Source organism: Phacochoerus africanus, chromosome X, assembly GCF_016906955.1.
Source record: "Phacochoerus africanus isolate WHEZ1 chromosome X, ROS_Pafr_v1, whole genome shotgun sequence".
NCBI classification, from domain to species: Eukaryota; Metazoa; Chordata; class Mammalia; order Artiodactyla; family Suidae; genus Phacochoerus; species Phacochoerus africanus.
The window spans coordinates 44,400,428-44,420,040 of NC_062560.1; the positions used below are offsets into that span (position 1 = coordinate 44,400,428).

Here is a 19,613-nt window from a genome sequence, read left to right on the forward strand (position 1 = left end):
TAACCACTGAGCCACGACGGGAGCTCCTCAGGCCATCCTTTTCTCATATACACCAAGGATCAGTGATTTACAGCCACTGCTAGTCTCTCCAGAAGCTGCTCACGCACACAGAAATGACTCTCTCCCACCTCTTCACACTCAATCCTGTTTCACACACCCCAAGTCCCTGAGTATGCTAAGTGTGTCACACACATACACAACCAGTGTCTTTCTTAGATGCTTAGTCCCCTTGCCTCTTATTTCTTCCCAAGCAGCTTCCAGTACGCTTGGTCCTTGCTTTACACATACCCTCTAATAAAGTCTCACCATACTCATGTGGTCACTAATTCACAGTCACTACTAGGCTCCCACACACTCAGTCTCTCACGGCCCATCTTAGTGGCTTCGCCATCATTTGCTGGATGCAGGCAGCACATCATGTACTCACAAACACAACTGCAGCCTCGCCAGCTTCCTCGCACGATCTCTCTGTGTCTCATCCACTCAGTTTCGTTTTCTCTGTTTTTCACCAGCATGTAGTTTCTGGTTTCGGTCTCTCGTAAATTGGTTTGCAGACCCACACATTCGCACACGCTGCTTGGTAGCTGATTTTCTCTCACTCCGCACTTGTTTTTAGTTTAACTTCTTTAATCATCATACAGTAAGACTGACCTTTTTGGTGTCCACTTCTATGATATTTCGGGGCAGGGCAGGGGGAGGCATAGCGTGTGGTGGCTTCATGTGGGCTCTCAGTTCCCAGACCAGGGATGGAACCCAGGGCACAGCAGTCAAAGTGCTGAGTCCTCATTACTTAGACCACCAGGGAACTCCCTAGGCTATCTTCTCTGTAGTCACTGACTCGTACTCCCAGTGAGGTGAGGTCTCGCACGGTCACACCATCCGATCAAACACGTTCATGATCCCTGAACCTATGGGCTAAGACTGGAGTTGTGCCTGCAAATCAATTTGCCACTAGGCTCAGGTATGTACACCCACACCCACACAATATTACCACCTCTCCCTCCCCTAGTTGCAACCATCTTTTCTGTTTCTCATACAGGCTTTGATAACTGGGCATGAACCGTTTCCATACACGTGACCATGCATTCTGGTATCTCAAGTCTCAGGCACCCATCTGGCCTTGCAGCCACTTTCTGTCACACAATCAACCTCTCACACATCCGCTGCCGTATTCCTTCAGTTGATCCAACAGCCTCGAGGGAACGGTGGCACACACAACCCAGCTCCCAAACACTGAGTCACCTGCTTGCTTCCTGGGAAGTTTCTCACCTACGCACGGTCCCCGACAATCTCCACCACACTTTCGTGCCCATACGGGCTCTCGCACGTTGTTTGGGTTACTCAGCCTGCCTTGCTCACCATCGGCCTGTCAAAACAGTGGCTGACATGCAGTCCCCACTTCCTTCTCAGCGACACACCCCGCCAGGTTTCTGCTACGGTCCCTTCCTCGCTTATTCGGTCTTACGGTGGTTTTCTGCCGCTCGGCCGCAGTTTCTCACACAGGCGCGGTGTCAGGTTTGTGGTTACATCTTGCACTCTCTCAATGCGTGGCATCACCTTGGTGACCACTCTGCAGCCTCTACTACTGTTTCTGACACACACCACCCTGTGCACGCGCTCGCTCTCTCTCTCGCAAGATCAGCCTCACACCCTCACTGCTTTACACGCAAAGTCATGCCTTTGCACCTGGATCCCCCCCGACAGCTTCGAGGGGGGGAAAAAATGCCAGCAGCCTCCGGCGTCACCTTTAAAAATATATATTTACAGGAACAATTCCCCATTCTCTGGGACACTTAGAAAAAAAAAAGATCCATTTTTTGGGGAAGTAAAACAAACAGCGGAGACAGGTGTAGCACCGTCCCCCAAATCACCCCAGGTCCCCAGGCCCCGGGCTGGGCCGGTGCTGTCGGGAGGTGAACCCAGGAGTCCTTGGAACTCACCCTTCTCCAGCCTGGAATTCTGATAGGACAGGCTTTATGTTCCTCGGTCCTCCCTCCCAACTCCAGGGACGCTTAAAGGGTCCTTTGTACCCGCCCGCAGGAAATTGGGGGGCTGGGAGGGAGGGAGCTGAAAATACACGTTTGGTATCAAAAATAAACACTTGGGGGCGGAGGGAAGATTCCCCCTCCCCCGCCCCCAAATCCCTTCCTTCCCACCCACCCCATCTCAGATAATAGGAAGCGTTGCCTCCTTCTCCCCTATTGAAAAGCCCTGTTTAAAAATAGATTATACTATCAAAATGGCAGGGGGTGGGGGACAGGGAGACCTGGAGTACTGGCTGGGGGGGCCCCCCAGACGGGGACCGCTCCCCCCGAAAAAAACAACCCTCCATTGGGAGGTAACAGGCCGGACCCCAGGAGTTTGGCAGACACAGGAATGGCTTCTCAGGGGGGAGTAGAACGAAAACAGCATCCCGCCCTGGCTGAAAAAGGTGTTTGGAAGAGGACCAGCTGTCTGAGAAAGGCTGGGGAGGTGGAAAGTCCCATTTCCAAGGGTGTGAGCCTTGCTTGGCCAAGACTCCCAGACCGTTACACGGCATGCTCTCTTCCTGGACCCTGGGGTCGGGCCGGGAATAATAAACTACCACAAGCGAGCGCTTCTACCCATACCTCCAAACGGAGACGGGGCTCCCCTCCGCTCCCCAGGGGGCAGGCTGAGAAATAAATAAAGAAAGGTCCTTCTCTAGCCAGACCCCGATTGTCTCATCTTGGGGGGGGGGGAAAAATAAATGTGGAGATGGAGGAGATGCCCTCACCACCCCCCCCTCCCGCCCCCAACCCGAAAAGAGTTGGGCCAGGCTCCTCCCAGTGGCCTTCAAAAAATAAATAAATAAACCGCCCCTACCACTGCAGTAGGTGACGTGTGAGGGCGGCCACTGGGGGACTGACCAAGAAGAGAGAAGTTGAATGTTTTTTTTCTGTTGTTTTTTTTTTCCTATGTGTGTTTTTTTTGTGTTTTTTTGTTTTTTTTTTTGTTTTTTTTTTTTGGTGGATGGGTTATTGAGAGATCCTTTTTCCTAAGAATCGCCCACCCAACCACGACTAGAGCACGAGTCTGTCAGCTGAACTGCTTCTCCTTGAGACGGCTGGCTGGAGAGAAGTTCAGAGCATGGATGGAGTGACCCCAGAAAGGGGGTGGGGTGGGGGTGGGGGTGGTGACAGTCATGGCTTCTGGGGCCCTGGGGAGAGCACCACGGGGGTTGAGAGGCCATCCACGCTGATGGAAGGGATGTGCACCTGGGCGCTGCCACTGGACGGAAACTGGGGACAGAAACAGGGAGAGGTCACGGGTGGGGGCCGTGCTAGGGCCTCTCACCCTTTCCGATCGGGAGTGGGGGTGGGGTAGCCGATCCTACCTGGAAGGAGAGCTTGGCCGGGCTACGGGGTGCAATGGGACTCAGGGTGCTCCAGAAGTGAATGCTGGGGGGCAGCGAGCTGGGCGTCAGCAGCACCGGGGTCTGCGGGGAAGGGGTGGTAGGAGGGCAAGTGAGAGAAAACGAAAGGTACTTGGTTCCAGCCCCATCAGATTTCCCACTCATACTTCCGATGTCACTCCTCGAAAGCGCACAGGCCCAGATCCCAAGTACTAAGGCCAAGCCTGTGACAGCTCTTCAACTTTACACAGACAACCCCCTCGTATGGCCTGAGGGCCCACCCCCAGCCGCACGGGGCAAGATCATCCACATGCCGCTTTTACACTTCACCATCCCACTAGCCCAGGGTTAATCTCCAACTCTATGGCCCGCCTGGATGTCTACTTTCCAGGAAACCCGCTAGGCAAATCCCAGACCAAAAAGCCCCACTCAGGTTCCTCAAGCCATGCCCCAACTCAGAAAGACCCAGAACCAGTTTCTGCAGAAAGCCTCTGGGGCGGGGGGGAGGGGGGGGCGCGGGTTCTCGGTCCCTGCCCACAAAACTCCCCACACCTCATTCCGGTACCGGATCCCTCAGCATTGTAGACTCGCTTGCAACAAACAAGCCCCGTCCCTCCCCGTAGCCAATCCCACTCGAGGCTCCACCCTCCCGTTCACTCAGAGGTAACCGCATTGGCCATCGCAGTCAGCCTAGCCCCTCCCTCCACAGGTTCTCACCAATGTGTGCGTAGGTAGCAGGGACGGCGTCAGCGCTGGGCCTGGCGCCTGCAGCCCGGAGCCGGTTCCCGATCCTGGAGTCCGTTCGGGTCCCGGCCCACCCAGCAGGCTCGGGCTGAGTGGAAGCTCCAGGTCCCGGGGCTTCCGGCCCTTCTGAGGCTGGGCGATCTCTGTGCTGGAAGTGGTGGAAGCCGCAAGGCCGCCCACCTGCGCTGCGGTTTCCATAAGGACCGCAGGCAGCCGGGCTGGCACGCCCTCTGCGGGCGGGATTTCTGGCTCTGCCTTGGGCTCAAAGGGCTCGGCCTTGACGGCTTCCAGCACAAATCCTGCATCCCCACTGGCTGCAGCTTCTAACTCTTCCTTGGGCTCTTCCACTTTCACTTCAGGGGGCAGTGGCCGGCCCAACCCAGGCTCCATATTTGGCTCTTCGGATTTAAGGTTTGGGGCCTCGGGCGGGGTCAGGATGACCTGGGAGAGCAACAAGTACAGAAGGGGTGTGTAAGGACTACTGTTGGGATGTCAACTATTTCCCTTGGAAAGCAGGACTTGGTTGTGGGGCCAAGTCTTCCAACAGGAATGGGGGACTTTGCCAAGGAAGTGGGGCTTCTGGAGTAGGTCGTCCTATCTGGGGGTAAGAGACCTGGGGTGAGACACTTGACGGTGACAGAGCTGCGTTTAGGGGTGGGACCCCAGGGGATACCACCCCCATTCAGGAAAGCAGTGGTTCTCAAAAATCTGCTTTATGGGGAGTTCCCTGGTGGCTCAGCGGTTAAGGACCTAGTGTCACTGCTGTGGCTCAGGTTCGACCCCTGGCCCTGGGAACTTCCGCGGACCACAGGTGTGGCCAAAAAAAAAATTTTGTATTGTTTTATGGACCAATGGCATATGCCCCATCTGGAAAACTAGTTAAAAATGCACACTCTCAGGCCCCTCCTCAGACCCGCATAATCAGAAACTCTGGGGGTGCCCCCTCCGGCAATCTGGGGTTTCAAAAGCCCTTCAGGTGCTTTCTGATGCATGCTCAAAGTGTGAGAACCAGTGCATTAAGCAAATACTCAGGGCACCTATTACATGCTGGGTGTACCGCTACTTGTAAGCACACTTAATTTCTTCCTTCCTTCCCAGGATCTGCATAGCTTTCCTCCCCATGCCTTTCTCCAAGGAGCCTTTTCCTTCCACCACATCTCTTGTTTTTTTTTTTTTTTTGGTCTTTCAGGGCTGCACCCGCGGCATATGGAGGTTCCCAGTCCAGGGGTTGAATTGGAGCTGTAGCTGCCGGCCTACACCACAGCCACAGCAACGGGGGATCTGAGCTGTATCGGCGACCTACACCACAGCTCACGGCAATGCCGGATCCTTAACCCACTGAACGAGGCCAGGGATCGAACCCATGTCCTCGTGGATGCTAGTCGGGTTTGTTAACCGCTGAGCCACGACAGGAACTAACTCCCACATCTCCTTTAATAGGACGTTTATGTCCCTTCTTCTCCCGACCCCCACCCCCCTGCCCCAGCCTCATTTGGGAAGTGTACATCCCTCCTCTTACTGAATTTCCATGTGCCAGCCCTTACCTGCAGAGGCAGGCTGGCCTCCTCAGCCTCCAGACAGGCCTCCAAGGGGCTTGGACTGGTGCTCCTGCTCCCTGAGGGGGGCACTGCTGCTCCCGCTGGGGTGGCGTTGGGGAGCACGGTGGAAGGCCGCGGGTGAGAGGCTGGCGGCTGTGGCTGCGGCTGCAGGGACTGGATGGTGAAGGTGGAGTAGAGGCCTGAGCGCATGTAGTCGTTCCGGCTGCTGCGTGCCAAGCCGCCCGGGCCTGCCATTCCGGCACCCTTGGGTGTGCCTGGCTTTCCGGAGGCAGTGTCCCCGGGAACGGCGTGGACAGCGGCGGGGCCTGCACTTGCCACCGCGGAGGTGACAGCCACCTCGGGCTGGGCTGGGCAGTCCTCCGCGGAGCACCCTGCGACCTCGGGGTAGGACACGAACTTGTAGACAAACTTCTGGCCGCTCACTTTGCGGATGATGTTCTGGGAAGGGGGAGACAGGACAGAGGGTCTTAGAAGAAAGGGCCAGGGAGGGTGTGGCTGGTGAGAGGGTGAAGGCATGTCTCCAGGGTCTTTCTTGCCTTGTGCGTTTCACATATAACTCCTGTCCTTTTTCATGTAACTGTCCTGCCTCAGTGTCTGCTGCCCCACGGGTCCCCCTCCCACCCCAGCCCCACCATCCCAGCTCCTTTCACGTCTCGCCCATCTCTCAATCTGAGGGCTCCTTTCTCCTCCAGTTTCTACCTCTCTTCCCCCACCTGATCCCCCTCTCTGCGTTCTCCCCCAGCTTCTCCCCCTCCACGTCTCCTTCCCATCCGTCCCCCTCCAAGTCTCTCTCTGCCACACTCTCTTCATCTCTGTCTGATCCCCCCCACCCCCCCATGCCTCCACCCCAGATACATACAGCCACACCCACTGGCTCCTCTCCACACTGGGGCCCACCTAGGGATGGAGGACCAGGAGCAGGCTCTCCTCCTGGTTTCAGGGACCAGGGGTGTCTGTGGGCTAGGGCCAGGCCATAGAGGCGGGGCGGGGGGGGGGGGGGGGGCTGCCAGGACATGGTTTTGGAGTCTAGCAAATGCAGCAAGACAGGGAAGCGAAGCCACTGATGTAAAGGTTGGAAGAGACTGAATGTAGACGAATGTGATGATGATTTTTTTTTTGTCTTTTTGCCTTTTCTTGAGTTGCTCCTGCGGCATATGGAGGTTCCCAGCCTAGGGGTTGAATCGGAGCCATAGCCACTGGCCTACGCCACAGCCACAGCAACTCGGGATCCGAGCCGCATCTGCGACTCACACCACAGCTCACGGCAACGCCGGATCCGTAACCCACTGAGCGAGGCCAGGGATCGAACCCGCAACCTCATGGTTCCCAGTTGGATTCGTTAACCACTGCACCATGACGGGAACTCCGATGAATTGTTAATAAAAGAGTTATTAGAGGATTATTTAAAGCTCCTGAGGCAGACGTGGAAAAGGGCAAGGTCACCAGGGAGGACAGGATGAAGAGCCTCAGTCTTGCTATGGTTGTGGAGGTTTGGGCTGAGGCAATTGGAAAATAAAGTAACTAATAGCAACTAGTGAGCATTTAAAATACTGGTAGAGGGAGTTCCTGTTGTGGTGCAGCAGAAACGAATCCGACCAGCATCCATGATTCGGGTTCTATCCCTGGCCTTGCTCAGTGGGTTGGGGATCTGGTGTTGCCATGAGCTGTGGCTGTGGTGTAGGCCACAGCCTGGGAACTTCCATATCCTGCGAGTGAGGCCCTAAAAAGCAAAATGAAATAAAATACTGGAGGCTTCCAGGATAGGGGTCGAATCAGAGCTACAGCTGCTGGCCTACACCACAGCCACAGTAACATGGGATCTGAGCTGCGTCTGTGACCTACACCACAGCCCATGGCAACGCTGGATCCTTAACCCACGGAGCAAGGCCAGGGACCGAACCTGCAACCTCATGGTTCCTAGTGGGATTTGTTTCCGCTGCGCCACGATGGGAACTCCCTAATATCGGGGAATCTTAAGGCTGGCTTAGGTGGGTCACATGGCATGTTTAGGGTACTTGAGGATATGTCTGGAGGGTCTCAGGGACATTCTGGTGGTCTCAGAGCAGAGTGAGGCAGCCTTGTTACTAGTATTGTTTAGGAGGTTTGAGCTAAAGGATTAAAATATAAAAATGGAAGAAATGCTACACGTGATTCAGGCTGTGCGATTCAGGCTGTGCAGTACAGGTCCAGGGCTGTTCTGGAGGATAAGAGGCGTCGGGGGTGGGGGTGGGGGGGACTAGGGCACCCTGGGGACGTGGTTTCCATGTTCTTTTTTGGCCGCCCCGTGGCATATGGAGTTCCCAGGCCAGGGATCAGATCTGAGCGGAAGGTGTGAGCTACTCTGCGGCAATGACGGATCCTTAAGCCACTGTGCCGGGCTGGGGGACTGAACCTGCGTCCTGGGGCTGCAGACACTGCCGATCCTGTTGCGCTACCGCAGGAGCTCCCCCTGGGCACGTCTTAGTGTTGGTCATGTGTGCCATGGGATGGCTGTATGTTTCTCAGAAAAGGACTGAAAAGGGATGTTCGTTAACACTGTTGGGGACGTTTCAGCACGGGGTGAGAGAAAGAGGACCCGAGCCAAGGCAAAAGGGACACATTTCCCATGATAAGATAAGGAAGTGCTAGACAGGTAACATCCAACACAATAAATACAATTAACGCTGCTGTATGTTACACGTGAAAGTTGTTACAAGAATAAATCCTGAGAGTTCTCAGCACCAGGAAAGAGTTTTTTCCTTTTTCTTTCCTTTCGCATCTATATGAAGACGATGGATGCTCACCAAACTTACTGGGGTAACCATTTCTTGATGTCTGTGAGTCAAATCATTCTGCCGTCACCTTAACCTTGCACCAGTGCTGTGTGGCAACTGTATCTCAATAGAATTGGAAGAAGAAAAATGGCTTTTGGAAGTTTCGGGTAAAGAAATAAGAAAATGAAATAACTGAAATAAACAGGCGGGAGGGGAGATCCCGTCGTGGCTCAGTGGTTAACGAATCTGACTAGGAACCATGAGGTTGCGGGTTCGATCCCTGGCCTTGCGCAGTGGGTGAAGGATCCAGCGTTGCCATGAGCTGTGGTGTAGGTCGAAGATGCAGCTCGGATCCTGCATTGCTGTGGCTGTGGCGTAGGCCGGCGGCGACAGCTCCGGTTCGACCCCTAGCCTGGGCACCTTCATGTGCTGCGGCTGTGGCCCTAAAAAGACAAAATAAATAAATAAATAGGCAGGAAGGATATCTAGCACTGGTTTGGAAGCCTGAGAGGATAAGGAAAATTTATAGTTTTAGGAGTTCTTGTTGTGGTTCAGCGGTAACGAACCCAGCTAGTATCCGTGCAGACGCAGGTTCGATCCCCGGCCGAACTCGGTGGGTTAAGGATCTGGTGTTGCCGTGAGCTGCGGTGTAGGTTGCAGACGCAGCTCAGACGTTACGCATGCTATTTTGGAGGCTGTAGCTAATGGAGTTAAGAGATGAAGAGAAGAGTTCCCACTGTGGATCAGGCACTGCCGCGGCTGTGGTGGAGATTCGAGCTGCAACTTGGATTAGATCCCTGGCCCAGGAACTTCCATATGCTGTGGGTGTGGCCAAAGGAAAAAAGAGAGATGAAAAGATTTGGTAAAAAATGTTGAGAGTCTTGGAGGACGAGGTAAGGAAAGGTTAGTATGAAACTGACATGGAGGCTTTGCTTCTGAGAAGGATATTCTAGAATTCTCATTTGGGGATGAAAACAGATTATGAAATAACTGCGGGAGCCCAGGATTGGTCCAGGTTGAGGAAGAATCATGAGTAATGGTGTTTTCAAGTACTGGCTAGAGGAGTAAGGCAAGAAAAGGAAATGCTGGAGCTCCCGTCGTGGCGCAGTGGAAACGAATCTGACTAGTAACCATGAGGATGCAGGTTCAAACCCTGGCCTCGCTCAGGGGGTTAAGGATCCGGCATTGCGGTGAGCTGTGGTGTAGGTGGCAGATGCGGCTCAGATCTGGCATGGCTGTGGCTGTGGTGTAGGCCGGCGGCTACAGCTCTGATTCAACACCTAGGCTGGGAACCTCCATATGCCGCAGGTGTGGCCCTAAGGAAAAAAAAAAAAAAGAAAAAGGAATGTTGTATGGGGCCTGGTGGGACATCAGCACTTTGGGGATCTCGGAGAGTGGAGTGAGTAGGGATCAATATTGATGCAGCTATGAAGCTTTTAGCCAAAGCGAAAGTAAAATAACTGAGATAAGTGGTTGGGGTCCCAACATGGGTCTGAGAGTACTGGAGGATGGGGTAAGAAATGGTATATTTTTCTTTTTAGGGCCGCACCCGAGGCACATGGAGGTTCCCAGGCTAGGGGTCGAATGGGAGCTGTAGCTGCCAGCCTACACCACAGCCACAGCCATGCCAGATCCGAGCCGCATCTGCCACCTACACCACAGCTCACCACAATGCCGGATCCTTAACCCACTGAGAGAGGCCAGGGTTTGAACCTGTGTCCTCAGGGATGCTAGTCAGATTCGTTTCCGCCGAGCCACGATGAGAACTCCTAAATGGTACATTTTAACACTGTTTTCAAAGTTAGAGCTATTATCACTTAAGACGACGAAATATATAAATGTTGGGGGTGGGGTGGTTCCCAGCCCTGGTCTCAGACACCTTACCTTGTCATAGTAGTACCGCAAGGCCCGGCTGAGCTTGTCATAATTCATGTTGGTCTTATTCTTGCGCAGCCCCCACAGCCGGGCCACCTCCTCGGCATCCACCAGCTTGAACTCACCGCCATCCCGTGAGGTCCAGGAGATGATGTGGCCGTTGCCTTGCTCTCTCAGCAGCTGCAGCAGAAACTGCCACAGCGTCACAGAAGGGTCCATCGCGGGGGCGGGGGGGGGGGGCGGGCGCTCACGCCATCCCAGGGGTACCTGGAAGGCAGACGGCGGCAGTGGAGAGCTGAGAGGGTGAGGGCACAGGAAGGAGGTAGTGGTGGTGGTGGGGGATCAGCAGCAGGAGGAGGAGTCCTCTCTTGCCTCCACCTCTGTCCCCCAGCCCCGGCATCATTCCCCGAAGGCCCTCAGACTAAAGCTCCTCGGCCTGGCTTTGGATGAGCCCTGTAATGGGACGAGGCTGTGGGGGATGTGTTCTGCATAGGGGACAAAAGTGAACCTCTGGGGGCCGGGGTTTGGGGGGGGGGCGCAGACTGCGAGAGGCAGAATAACGCCCACCACCCAAAGATGCCCACATCCTCATTTCTGGAACCTGTATGTGGCTGTATGTTCTATGACACGGCAAAAGGATCTTTGTAGCTGAATTTCAGGTTATGGACCTTAACCTAGGGAGGCTATCTGGCTGAGTGCAATCTAATCACATGAACCTTTTTTTTTTTTTTTTTGGTATAATATATTCTTGTTGTTTTATCTTATTTTTATTGTCTTTTCGTCCTTTGTTAAGGGCCGCAACCGCGGCACATGGAGGTTCCCAGGCTAGGGGTCTAATCGGAGCTGTTGCCGCCAGCCTACATACACCACAGCCACAGCAAGGCCGGATCCTTAACCTGCTGAGCGGGGCCAGGGATCGATCCCACAATCTGACTGTTCCTAGTCGGATTTGTTTCTGCTGCACCACGACAGGAACTTCCTTATTATCATTTTCTTTATTAATTTTTTTTCTTTCTAGGGCTGCACCCATGGCACATGGAAGTTCCTGGGCTAGGGATTAAACTGGAGCTGCAGCTGCCAGCCTACACCACAGCCACAGCAATGTGGGATCTGAGCCCTACCTGCAACCTACACCACAGCTCATGGCAACGGTGGATCCTTAACCCACTGAACGAGGCCAGGGACTGAACCCACATCCTCGAGGATACTACATCAGGTCCTTAACCCATTGAGCTACAGTGGGAACTCTGCTTATTTATTTTATACAAATCATACAACCTCAGGGAATTGAATTCTGTCAGCCACCTACATAAGCAGGAAACGGATCATCCCCTGGAGCTTCTAGAAAGGAATGCAGCCCGGCTGACACCTGGATTTCAGCCTGGTAAGACCTGTGCTGGCTATCTGACCTCCGGAACTCCAAGAGCATGATGTGTTGGTTTAAGCAGTTAAAAGTTTGCCATGATTTGTTACAGCCTGAATTGAAAACTGGTATAATGCCCGTCACCTGAACATTTTCATGTGCATCTTCTACCACATTAAATATCAAGTTTTCCAGGCGGTTCCTTCTGCCGGCTCCTTGGTAAGGTTGTTCACTCCATGCTGGGTTCCCCTTCCTCTGCCTGGAAGTCTGCCTTACTGCTCAAGTCTCAGCCCCAAGGGGACCTGCCTTTGTGAAAATCTCTGAATCTGAATGTCTGCTCTCTTCTGTCTGTCTGCCTCTCTCTCTCTATCTTTTTTTTTTTTTTTTTTTTGGCTATGGCATGCAGTCACTTCATGTGAGCTCTCACTTCCCAGACCCGGGAAATGAGACTGAACCGAGGCTGCAGTGGTGAAAGCACCAAGCCCCTTACCACTAGACCACCAGGGAACTCGCTGTGTTCTCCTTCTGGGGGACAGCAATGATTTTGTGTCTGTGTCTTTTTAAGGCCATACCCGCGGCATATGGAAGTTCCCAGGCTAGGGGTTGAACCGGAGCTACAGCTGCCGGCCTACACCAGAGCCACAGCAATACGGGATCCGAGCTGCGTCTGTGACCTACACCACAGCTCACGGCAACACCAGATCCTTAACCCACTGAGCGAGGCCAGGGATCAAACGCTCGTCCTCGTGGATCCTAGTAGGGTTTGTTAACCACTGGGCCACGAGAGGAACTCCAGCAATGATTAACATTTATTGAGCACTAAATACGTGCCAGGCAGTGTTACCAATCAGAGGCAGTATGGCCTCCCACTGGTCGATCACCCAGGCTCTAGAGCTAGATGCCCAGGGCTGGAATTCTGCTTCTGCTACTTCTTAGAAGTGTGACCTTGGGCATATTCTTCAACCTCTTTGTACCTCAACTTTCTCATCCATAAAATAGGGAGAGAATAATACCAGCTAGTTCAGAGAGTTATGGTACTGAGGTATGATGAGCTCTTATAAAATATTAGTTTCTCATCTGTTCATGATTTCTTTCTTTTTTTTTTTTTATTTTATGGCCGCACCCATGGCATACGGAAGTTCCTGGACCAGGGACTGAATCTGAACCGCAGCCGTGGCAACTCCAGATCCTTTAACCCACTGCGCCGGGCCGGGGATTGCACCCATAGCTCGGCAGCAAATCTGAGCTGCTGCAGTCGGATGCTTAACCCACTGCGCCACCATGGGAACTCCCGTAATTTCTTAGCCACTGCTCGCAAACCTGATCTGAAACAAAATTAAGCCCTGCCTGGTCTTTATCGATCCCCACCGGCTGCGGCTGTTCATCCCTCTTGCTGCAGAAATCTCAACCGTGGCTGATGACAGAGCCCATTATGTAACATCGTGTCTATCTACCTTGTTACCTCTCGGGGAAAATCGGGAAAATTGGAAAAATGCAACATTGTGAAACACGTCTGGCCCCAAGGGTTTTAGATAAGGGCATGCAGACCTGCCCTGCTGTTTTTGTAGCTATTGATTCATGCCTCCCCTCATCACGGCTCTGGGCAACAGGTAGTCTTATTATCTCTAACTTACAGAGGAGGATGCTGAGGCACAAAAGGTCTAAATGACACGGACCACACAGCTCCAAATGGCAGAGCCAGGATTCGGACCCAGGCAGTCAAGGTCCAGGTGGCGAAGCTCCTCAACCGCGAGACTCAACTGCCCCTCACAGGGACTGGGCCCTCAGCAGGTCCCGTGGAAAAGGACCTCCCCCTGCCCCCCAACCCTGCTCCGTATCTACGCTCCTTGCCGAGTGCAAACTGGAAATGGACACAGGCTGCCTGCGCCTTACGGAATGAACTTTCTCTGTCGACCGGTCGACCGTTCCCCTGGCTGGGGTGGCTGGGTTAAGTGAGAATGAGACCTTCCGAAGTTTGCAAAGTTTCAAAGACCCTCCCTCTGTTATTTGATTGACAGCTTGATTCCTCAAGCTGCCCTGAGATACGGTCTGATCCTCTTAAGGCCAGAGCTGTTTTGAAGTGCCTTCAGCAGATGCAATTTTTACGCCATTCTTTTAAGTCACGAGGCCACTCGGAGGGTCCGGATTAGAGTGTGTTGTCAGAGACCCTTGCTGGATTTCTGTGGAAGGCCTGTGTGTGTCAGAGGCACACGGAGGCCAGTGTGACTCCTGGTGGCGACGACAGGCAATTCTACCAGCTCCACTTTCAGCTGCAACAGCAGCTACCCCGTCAAGGTGAAATCGGATGGCTGGCTGGCTTCAAGCCTCTGGGGGCAGACGGGGGTTTTTGGGTTTTATTGTCACATCGCCCGTGTGTGTTGACCCCCTAATAAGAGCTCTCATCACAAGTGTCTCCTGCTCTTTATTTCGTTCGTTGAGCCCGCGTTTATGGGGTGCCTGCTGCGGGCCAGGTGCTGGGGTTACGGCAGTGAAGAAAACTAAGATCCCTGCTCTGGCGGAATTTATGCTCTGGGGGTGGGGGGGGAGACAGACAAGAAACACGATAAACCAGAACGTGTCCGACGGTGACAAGGGTGCTGGGGGCAAAAAATGAAGCAGGGAAGAGGTTGTTATTTTTGAAAGGGTTGTCCCTGAGGAGGTGCTATAAGGGAGGTGACGGGGTCGGGTGGGGGACGACCCCAGGGAGTAGCCACCCGGGCAGAGGGGATAGGCAGGGTGAAAGGCCCCGAGGCCGGGGCATGGCTGGAGGGAAGGCCACGAGGGGAAAGTGGTAGGAGATGAGTGAGACTTGAGGGGGCAACGGGGGGGGGGGTGGGAGGGTGGCGGGGGGGGGGGCAGGCAGACTGAGTTGAGGCTTTTTCGGACCCTGAAAGGGCTTTTGGCTTTGACTCGGAGGGAGAAGGGAGTCAGGAGAGGGCTGTGAATACAGAAGTGATGACAGGCTGCGACTTGGATTCTAACAGGGTCCCTCTGGCTGCCGTGAGGAAGACTGTCCGGAGGGGCTCAAGAGTACCCATCAGAGATGGTGGTGGTAGCAGCAGAGCTGGGGAGAAGTGGCCGAGTTCTGGAGAAAATCTGAAGACCGATAGGATGGCGGGGGGGGGGGGCGGCTGCAGGAAAGCAGGTGTTGAAGGGAGATGGGGAGGTCACTTTCGGAGATGGTCCGTCTCCGAGGCCTGTGACACACCTACATGCATGCTATGCATAATCCTACCAGTTAAACAAATAGGGACCAGTCATCCGGCCCTTACTGTGTCCTGCAGACCACGGCTGTCACTTAATGCACTCAATCCTCAAACCAACACTGCGGGGCGGGCATTATTAATACCCTTCCGTTTCCCAGAGGAGGCCAATGGAGGCACAGAGAAGTGAAGAAACGCGCTCGAGGGTGCACAGCGGGAAGTTAGCAGAGGCTGGGGTGGGTCAAACCCAGGCGGTTTGGCCCTAGGCACCTTACTCCGCCAGCTCTCCAACGAGGAACACAGAAGGGCGAGATCCCAGAGGGTGAGCGGGGAGGGCGTCCCTGAGGAAGTGACATTTGAGCCGGAGACCTGGAGGAGGCGAGGTGGCAAGCTGGGCTGACATCCGCGGGAAGGGCGCGGCCAGCACGATGGCTCTGAGGGGGGGCCCAAGCTTGGCCTGCTACCTCACGGGCACCCTGAGCTCACCTGGTTCCCATCTCGGGAGGACATGGCGGTGCTGTTCTCCCTGCCAGGGGTGCCCTGCCCGCTTCCTGCCCCTTATTACACACACGGGCAAGTGCCGGTATCTCCCAGGAAGAATGACCTCTTCCTCGGTGTGATCCCCGCGTGTGCCCAACAACCTGTCCGCCCTTGCAGATCCGCCCGGGGTCTCCGGCCTCATACTCCTCGGTGCTGTTCTAGCTGTGTGACCTCGAGCAAGTGACTCAACCTCTCTAGGTCTGTTTCTGTATCTGTAACACGGGGGCTGTGGCACTCTCAATGAAAAGCATCAAGATACACCTCCTCTCAAAGGCTCTGGGGAGGGCTCAATGGCTGGGGACTGTACGTACCTCTGGGCCACGGGAGACCCTCAATGAGTGTTACCCTTTCGGGTTGTGACACCCTTTTCTCTCTGCCAACTCCGCCCCTCAACCTTGGGTGTCAGCCTGGCCTCACCATCTGGTGCCCCCCCCCCCCCCCGCCCTAGCATCTTTCTGACCTTGGCTCCCCTCTCTCCCTCCACTCTGCTCCAGCCACACTGGCCTCCTTCATGGCCCTTGAACTCGCCAGGCACAATCCTACCTCAGGGCCTTTGCACTGACTGTTCCTTCCACCCAGTACACTCTTCCCCTAGACATTAAGGCTCCCTTCCTCAACTCCTTGGAGCCTTAATTCAAGAGTCACCTTCGAAGTGAGGCCTGCCCTGTGCCTAAGATTTCGATCATCGCGAGACTCCACTCTGACCTTCCCTACTTCCCTTGTCTAACAGACAATCTAATCTGACTTCTTTATTTATATAGTCTGTCGCCCCCACTCTGAGCAAACGTCTGCTCCCCAAAGGCACGAATTTCTGCCTAGTCTGTTCCCTCCCATATCCCCGGCGTCTAGAAGGGTCCCTGGTACTCAGTACATGCTCAGTCAGTGTTGGCCGAATGAACTTAACTAGGTCCCTTATGCCCTTTTCATCTTCATCTGCTCCCTCCCCCCACCCGAATTTGTCTGAAATTATATTCTTTTCCTCGTGCATGTGTGCCATAACATCTTAGTGAGTACCTGCTACATAGGAGGCGTATTTCTGGGTGCTGGAGACTTGGGGGTAAATCCGCAGATAAAAAAACACTCCCTCAGGGAGACTCCCATTTTAATGGGCAAAGACAATAAATGTGATAAAGTGGGAAACTCTACAGCGTGTCTGGCAGAGACGGGGCCTGGGTTCTGCTCGATGTGCAGGTTCAGACAGTCAGGGACGGGCTGACATTTGAACAAAGCCCTGAAAAGAACCACGCAGAGACGGGGATAGAGTGTTCCTGGCAGAAAAAAAATAGCCAACGCAAAGGCTGGATCTCACCTGGCATGTGTGAGGATGAGTGAGGAGGTCAGTGTGACTGGAACGGAATGGGGGGGGGCTGTGTGGGTGGGTAGGAGGTAAGGCCAGAGAGCTTACTGGCAGGCATGCAAAACGCTGGAGGGGGTTCTAGCTCTGAGTCCCCCATTTTACAAATGAGGGAACAAGTGAGGACAGACCGTGGTTAAACCATTTAAGGTCGTGTAGCTGCTAGGATTGGGGGTGGATGGGTTTTGAGACAAGGTGTGGGGTGGAGACAGCTCGGCAAGCCAAGGGCACAGCAAAAACCAAAGGCTTGGAGATGGGAGTGATTTAGCTTTTAAGGAGAGGGGCCTTGGGGGGGCGGGGGTAGGATGAAGTGTGAGAGGAAAGTCTCAAAAATGCTCTGAGGGGCAACCTAACCTGGTACCTATGGCATCACCTTTGAGTAAGGAATTAAACCTCCCTGTGCCAAACGTTCCTCGGTCCCTATCTCACGGGGTGGATGAAATGAGCTAACATTAAGCATTCAGCCTGGTACCCAGTAGGAGGTCAATAACCGGTAGCGTCTATTGGCATTATCGCTACTGCTAGTGTATTCATTTCCTGGAGTGAGGCGGGATGTTTTAGTGGTTAACAGTGTGTAAGAGGGGGGTGTGTTCTAGAGTAAAAAAAGACCTCGGTTCAACAAGCACACAGGCTGATCCACTATTAAGAAGGAGGGAGAGTGGCAGGGAAGGCCACAGACTGACCCACCCCAAGGGCCAACCCTCCTGGAGGGACTGCATAGCACTGGACTCACACGAGGGTGTACCCAACGGGTGTAAAGGCAAGCACATGGGTGGCAGGAAGTCCAATAAACAGATCCACTGCAAAGGGGTGGGTGGGTGGGTGTGTGTAAAGGCTCATCTTATTTACTAGGGGCAAGGAGAGCAGAGAAACACACTGATTCCTGCACGATAATGGAAGGGAGAAAAACCATCACACAGACTGATTATAAGGAGAAGGGGACAAGGCCAGGGACTGGGCTACTGAAATGGGGAGATATAAAGGTCTAAACTAACCCATTATTCAAAGCAAGGGAGAAGCCCAGGCACTGGAGTGACAGTCTACAAAAAAGGGAGGATAGGGTGATGGGATGATATGCAGGGGGACATGAATACAAGCATGTAGACTGATCCACTGTAAAAATGGGGTGTGTGTGTGTGTGTGTGTGTATTAAAGCCATGGATTGATGCACTGGGGGACTGGAGGCAGGAATACAAATTCACAGGTTAACTCCCTGTTAAGGGGGGGGGGGTACAACGCCACGGAGTGACTCACAAGGAAGAGTAGGGATGGGAAAAACAAGGCCACAGACGGGGGCCGCTGAAACTTGAGGACCTGAGAAATACAAACACTCAGACGGACCTACTGTCAAAGAGTTAGACGCTGCCAGAGAACGGCACCCTCCAAGCCGGGGTTGGGGGTCAAGACCACGGACGAGTCTACTGTAAGGGGGGGGTGGGTGGGGAGAAATACAAGCACTAAGACCGATCCATTTTAAAACAGGAAGGGGGGATTAGGCCACGGTCAGATCCACTACAAGGGGCGAAGGGACGGGACGATGCCACAGGCAGGTCCACCAGCCGTGGCGGTGGCAGTGAGGAGCCGAACACCAGAAGGCCATGGGCCAAGCCACATCCCCCGGCGCGGGGGCGAGAAGGATACGTGGGGTCATGGACCGGGCCCTCAACCCTCCAGGCCCCGGGCTCACCTGTGCGTAGCGCTGTGGTGGTGTTGGCAGCTCCGGGGGGCGGGGGCTCCATGCGCGGCCCCACCGCCCCCCAGGCCCGGGATCCGAGGCGGCGGTGGTGGCGGCGGTGACGGCGGCAGCGGCGGCGGCGGCAGCACCTAGAAGCCGCCCCTGCGTTTCCCCACCGCTCACGTGGGCCCGTGAAGGAGGAGCTGAGCTTTCAGCCGCTCGCTGATTGGTCAAAGCGCCACGGATCGACCGCGCGGCTTCCAGGGTTGGGGAGGCGGGCCCTGCCCCATAGGGCCTTCCTGGGATTGGCCCTAGGGGAACTGACGGAACGCAGCCGGCCTCCTGGGTTCCGAGGGGGCGTGCTCGGCCCCGCCGGCGCTCACCGCTGATTGGCTCAGGAGAGACTGCTAGGCCGTGGGCGATTGACAAGGTTCCGGGGGCGCCTGCCTCGCAGTGATTGGCCTATATGAGATTGATGGAAGACGGCCAGCCTCCGAGGATAGAAGTGGTTAGGCTCTGCTTCCTGCTGATTGGCGGGCGATGGACGCCTAGACAGCTGCCAAAACACCAATGGGCGGTGCCGAACTCCACGCAGCTCAGCGGAAGCAGGACTTGTATAGAAGTACACAGGCTAGCAGCCCCGCTGGGAGGAGGTCTGACCAGGGATCTGCGGAGGCGGGCAGGCTAACTCTGTGGCGATTGGCTAGAAAAGACGAATTTAGAACGAAGCAGAGGAAGGACGGCAGGACAGCTGCCAGACGTGCGAAGGAGTGTTGAGTGGTGGAAACGAAATGCCTACAAGGGCAGGGTCGAGCTGCAGCCAGTAATAAAGGGGTGGAACCTGGCTCTGTATCGATTGGCGGAAGCTGGATTCAGCCTAGAATGAGGACCGGACCAGGGAGGGCAGGCGAGATCGGCCCTGCGCCCATTGCTGGAGCTGTAACTATTTAGAAGCTGGGACAAGGCCAAAGTTGGGCCTAGACGGGCGTGGGTGTAATTTAAGTCACCTGAGGAACGATTGGAGTGTGGGAGAAGGGTAAACTTTAGGGCCAGGAGTGAAAGGTTGATTGCCTTAGGGAACAAACCGCCACCCTGAATCGGCCGTTCTCTATGGTTAATTCAAGGAGTAGTGCACAGGAAAGGAAATAGAAAGAAGGGTCAGGTGGGGGCCCAG

General features: G+C 54.5%; 1 protein-coding gene across 2 annotated transcripts; it reads right to left on the minus strand.

Annotated features, from left to right (window-relative positions):
- Positions 1-1,741: 1,741 nt before the first annotated feature.
- On the minus strand, positions 1,742-18,621 carry ELK1 (ETS transcription factor ELK1). Of its 2 annotated transcripts, none has more exons than XM_047765726.1 (6): positions 18,452-18,621; positions 10,314-10,571; positions 5,662-6,114; positions 4,091-4,558; positions 3,356-3,457; positions 1,742-3,260 (listed from the first exon to the last, which is right to left on the minus strand). In XM_047765726.1, exons 2-6 carry the CDS (start codon positions 10,521-10,523, stop codon positions 3,162-3,164), a joined length of 1,332 nt encoding a protein of 443 aa, XP_047621682.1. In that variant the 5' UTR covers positions 10,524-10,571; positions 18,452-18,621; the 3' UTR covers positions 1,742-3,161. The 2 variants fall into 2 exon arrangements, with proteins under 2 accessions (XP_047621682.1, XP_047621683.1); XM_047765727.1 differs by having other exon boundaries at positions 10,314-10,484; positions 18,452-18,618.
- Positions 18,622-19,613: the final 992 nt, after the last annotated feature.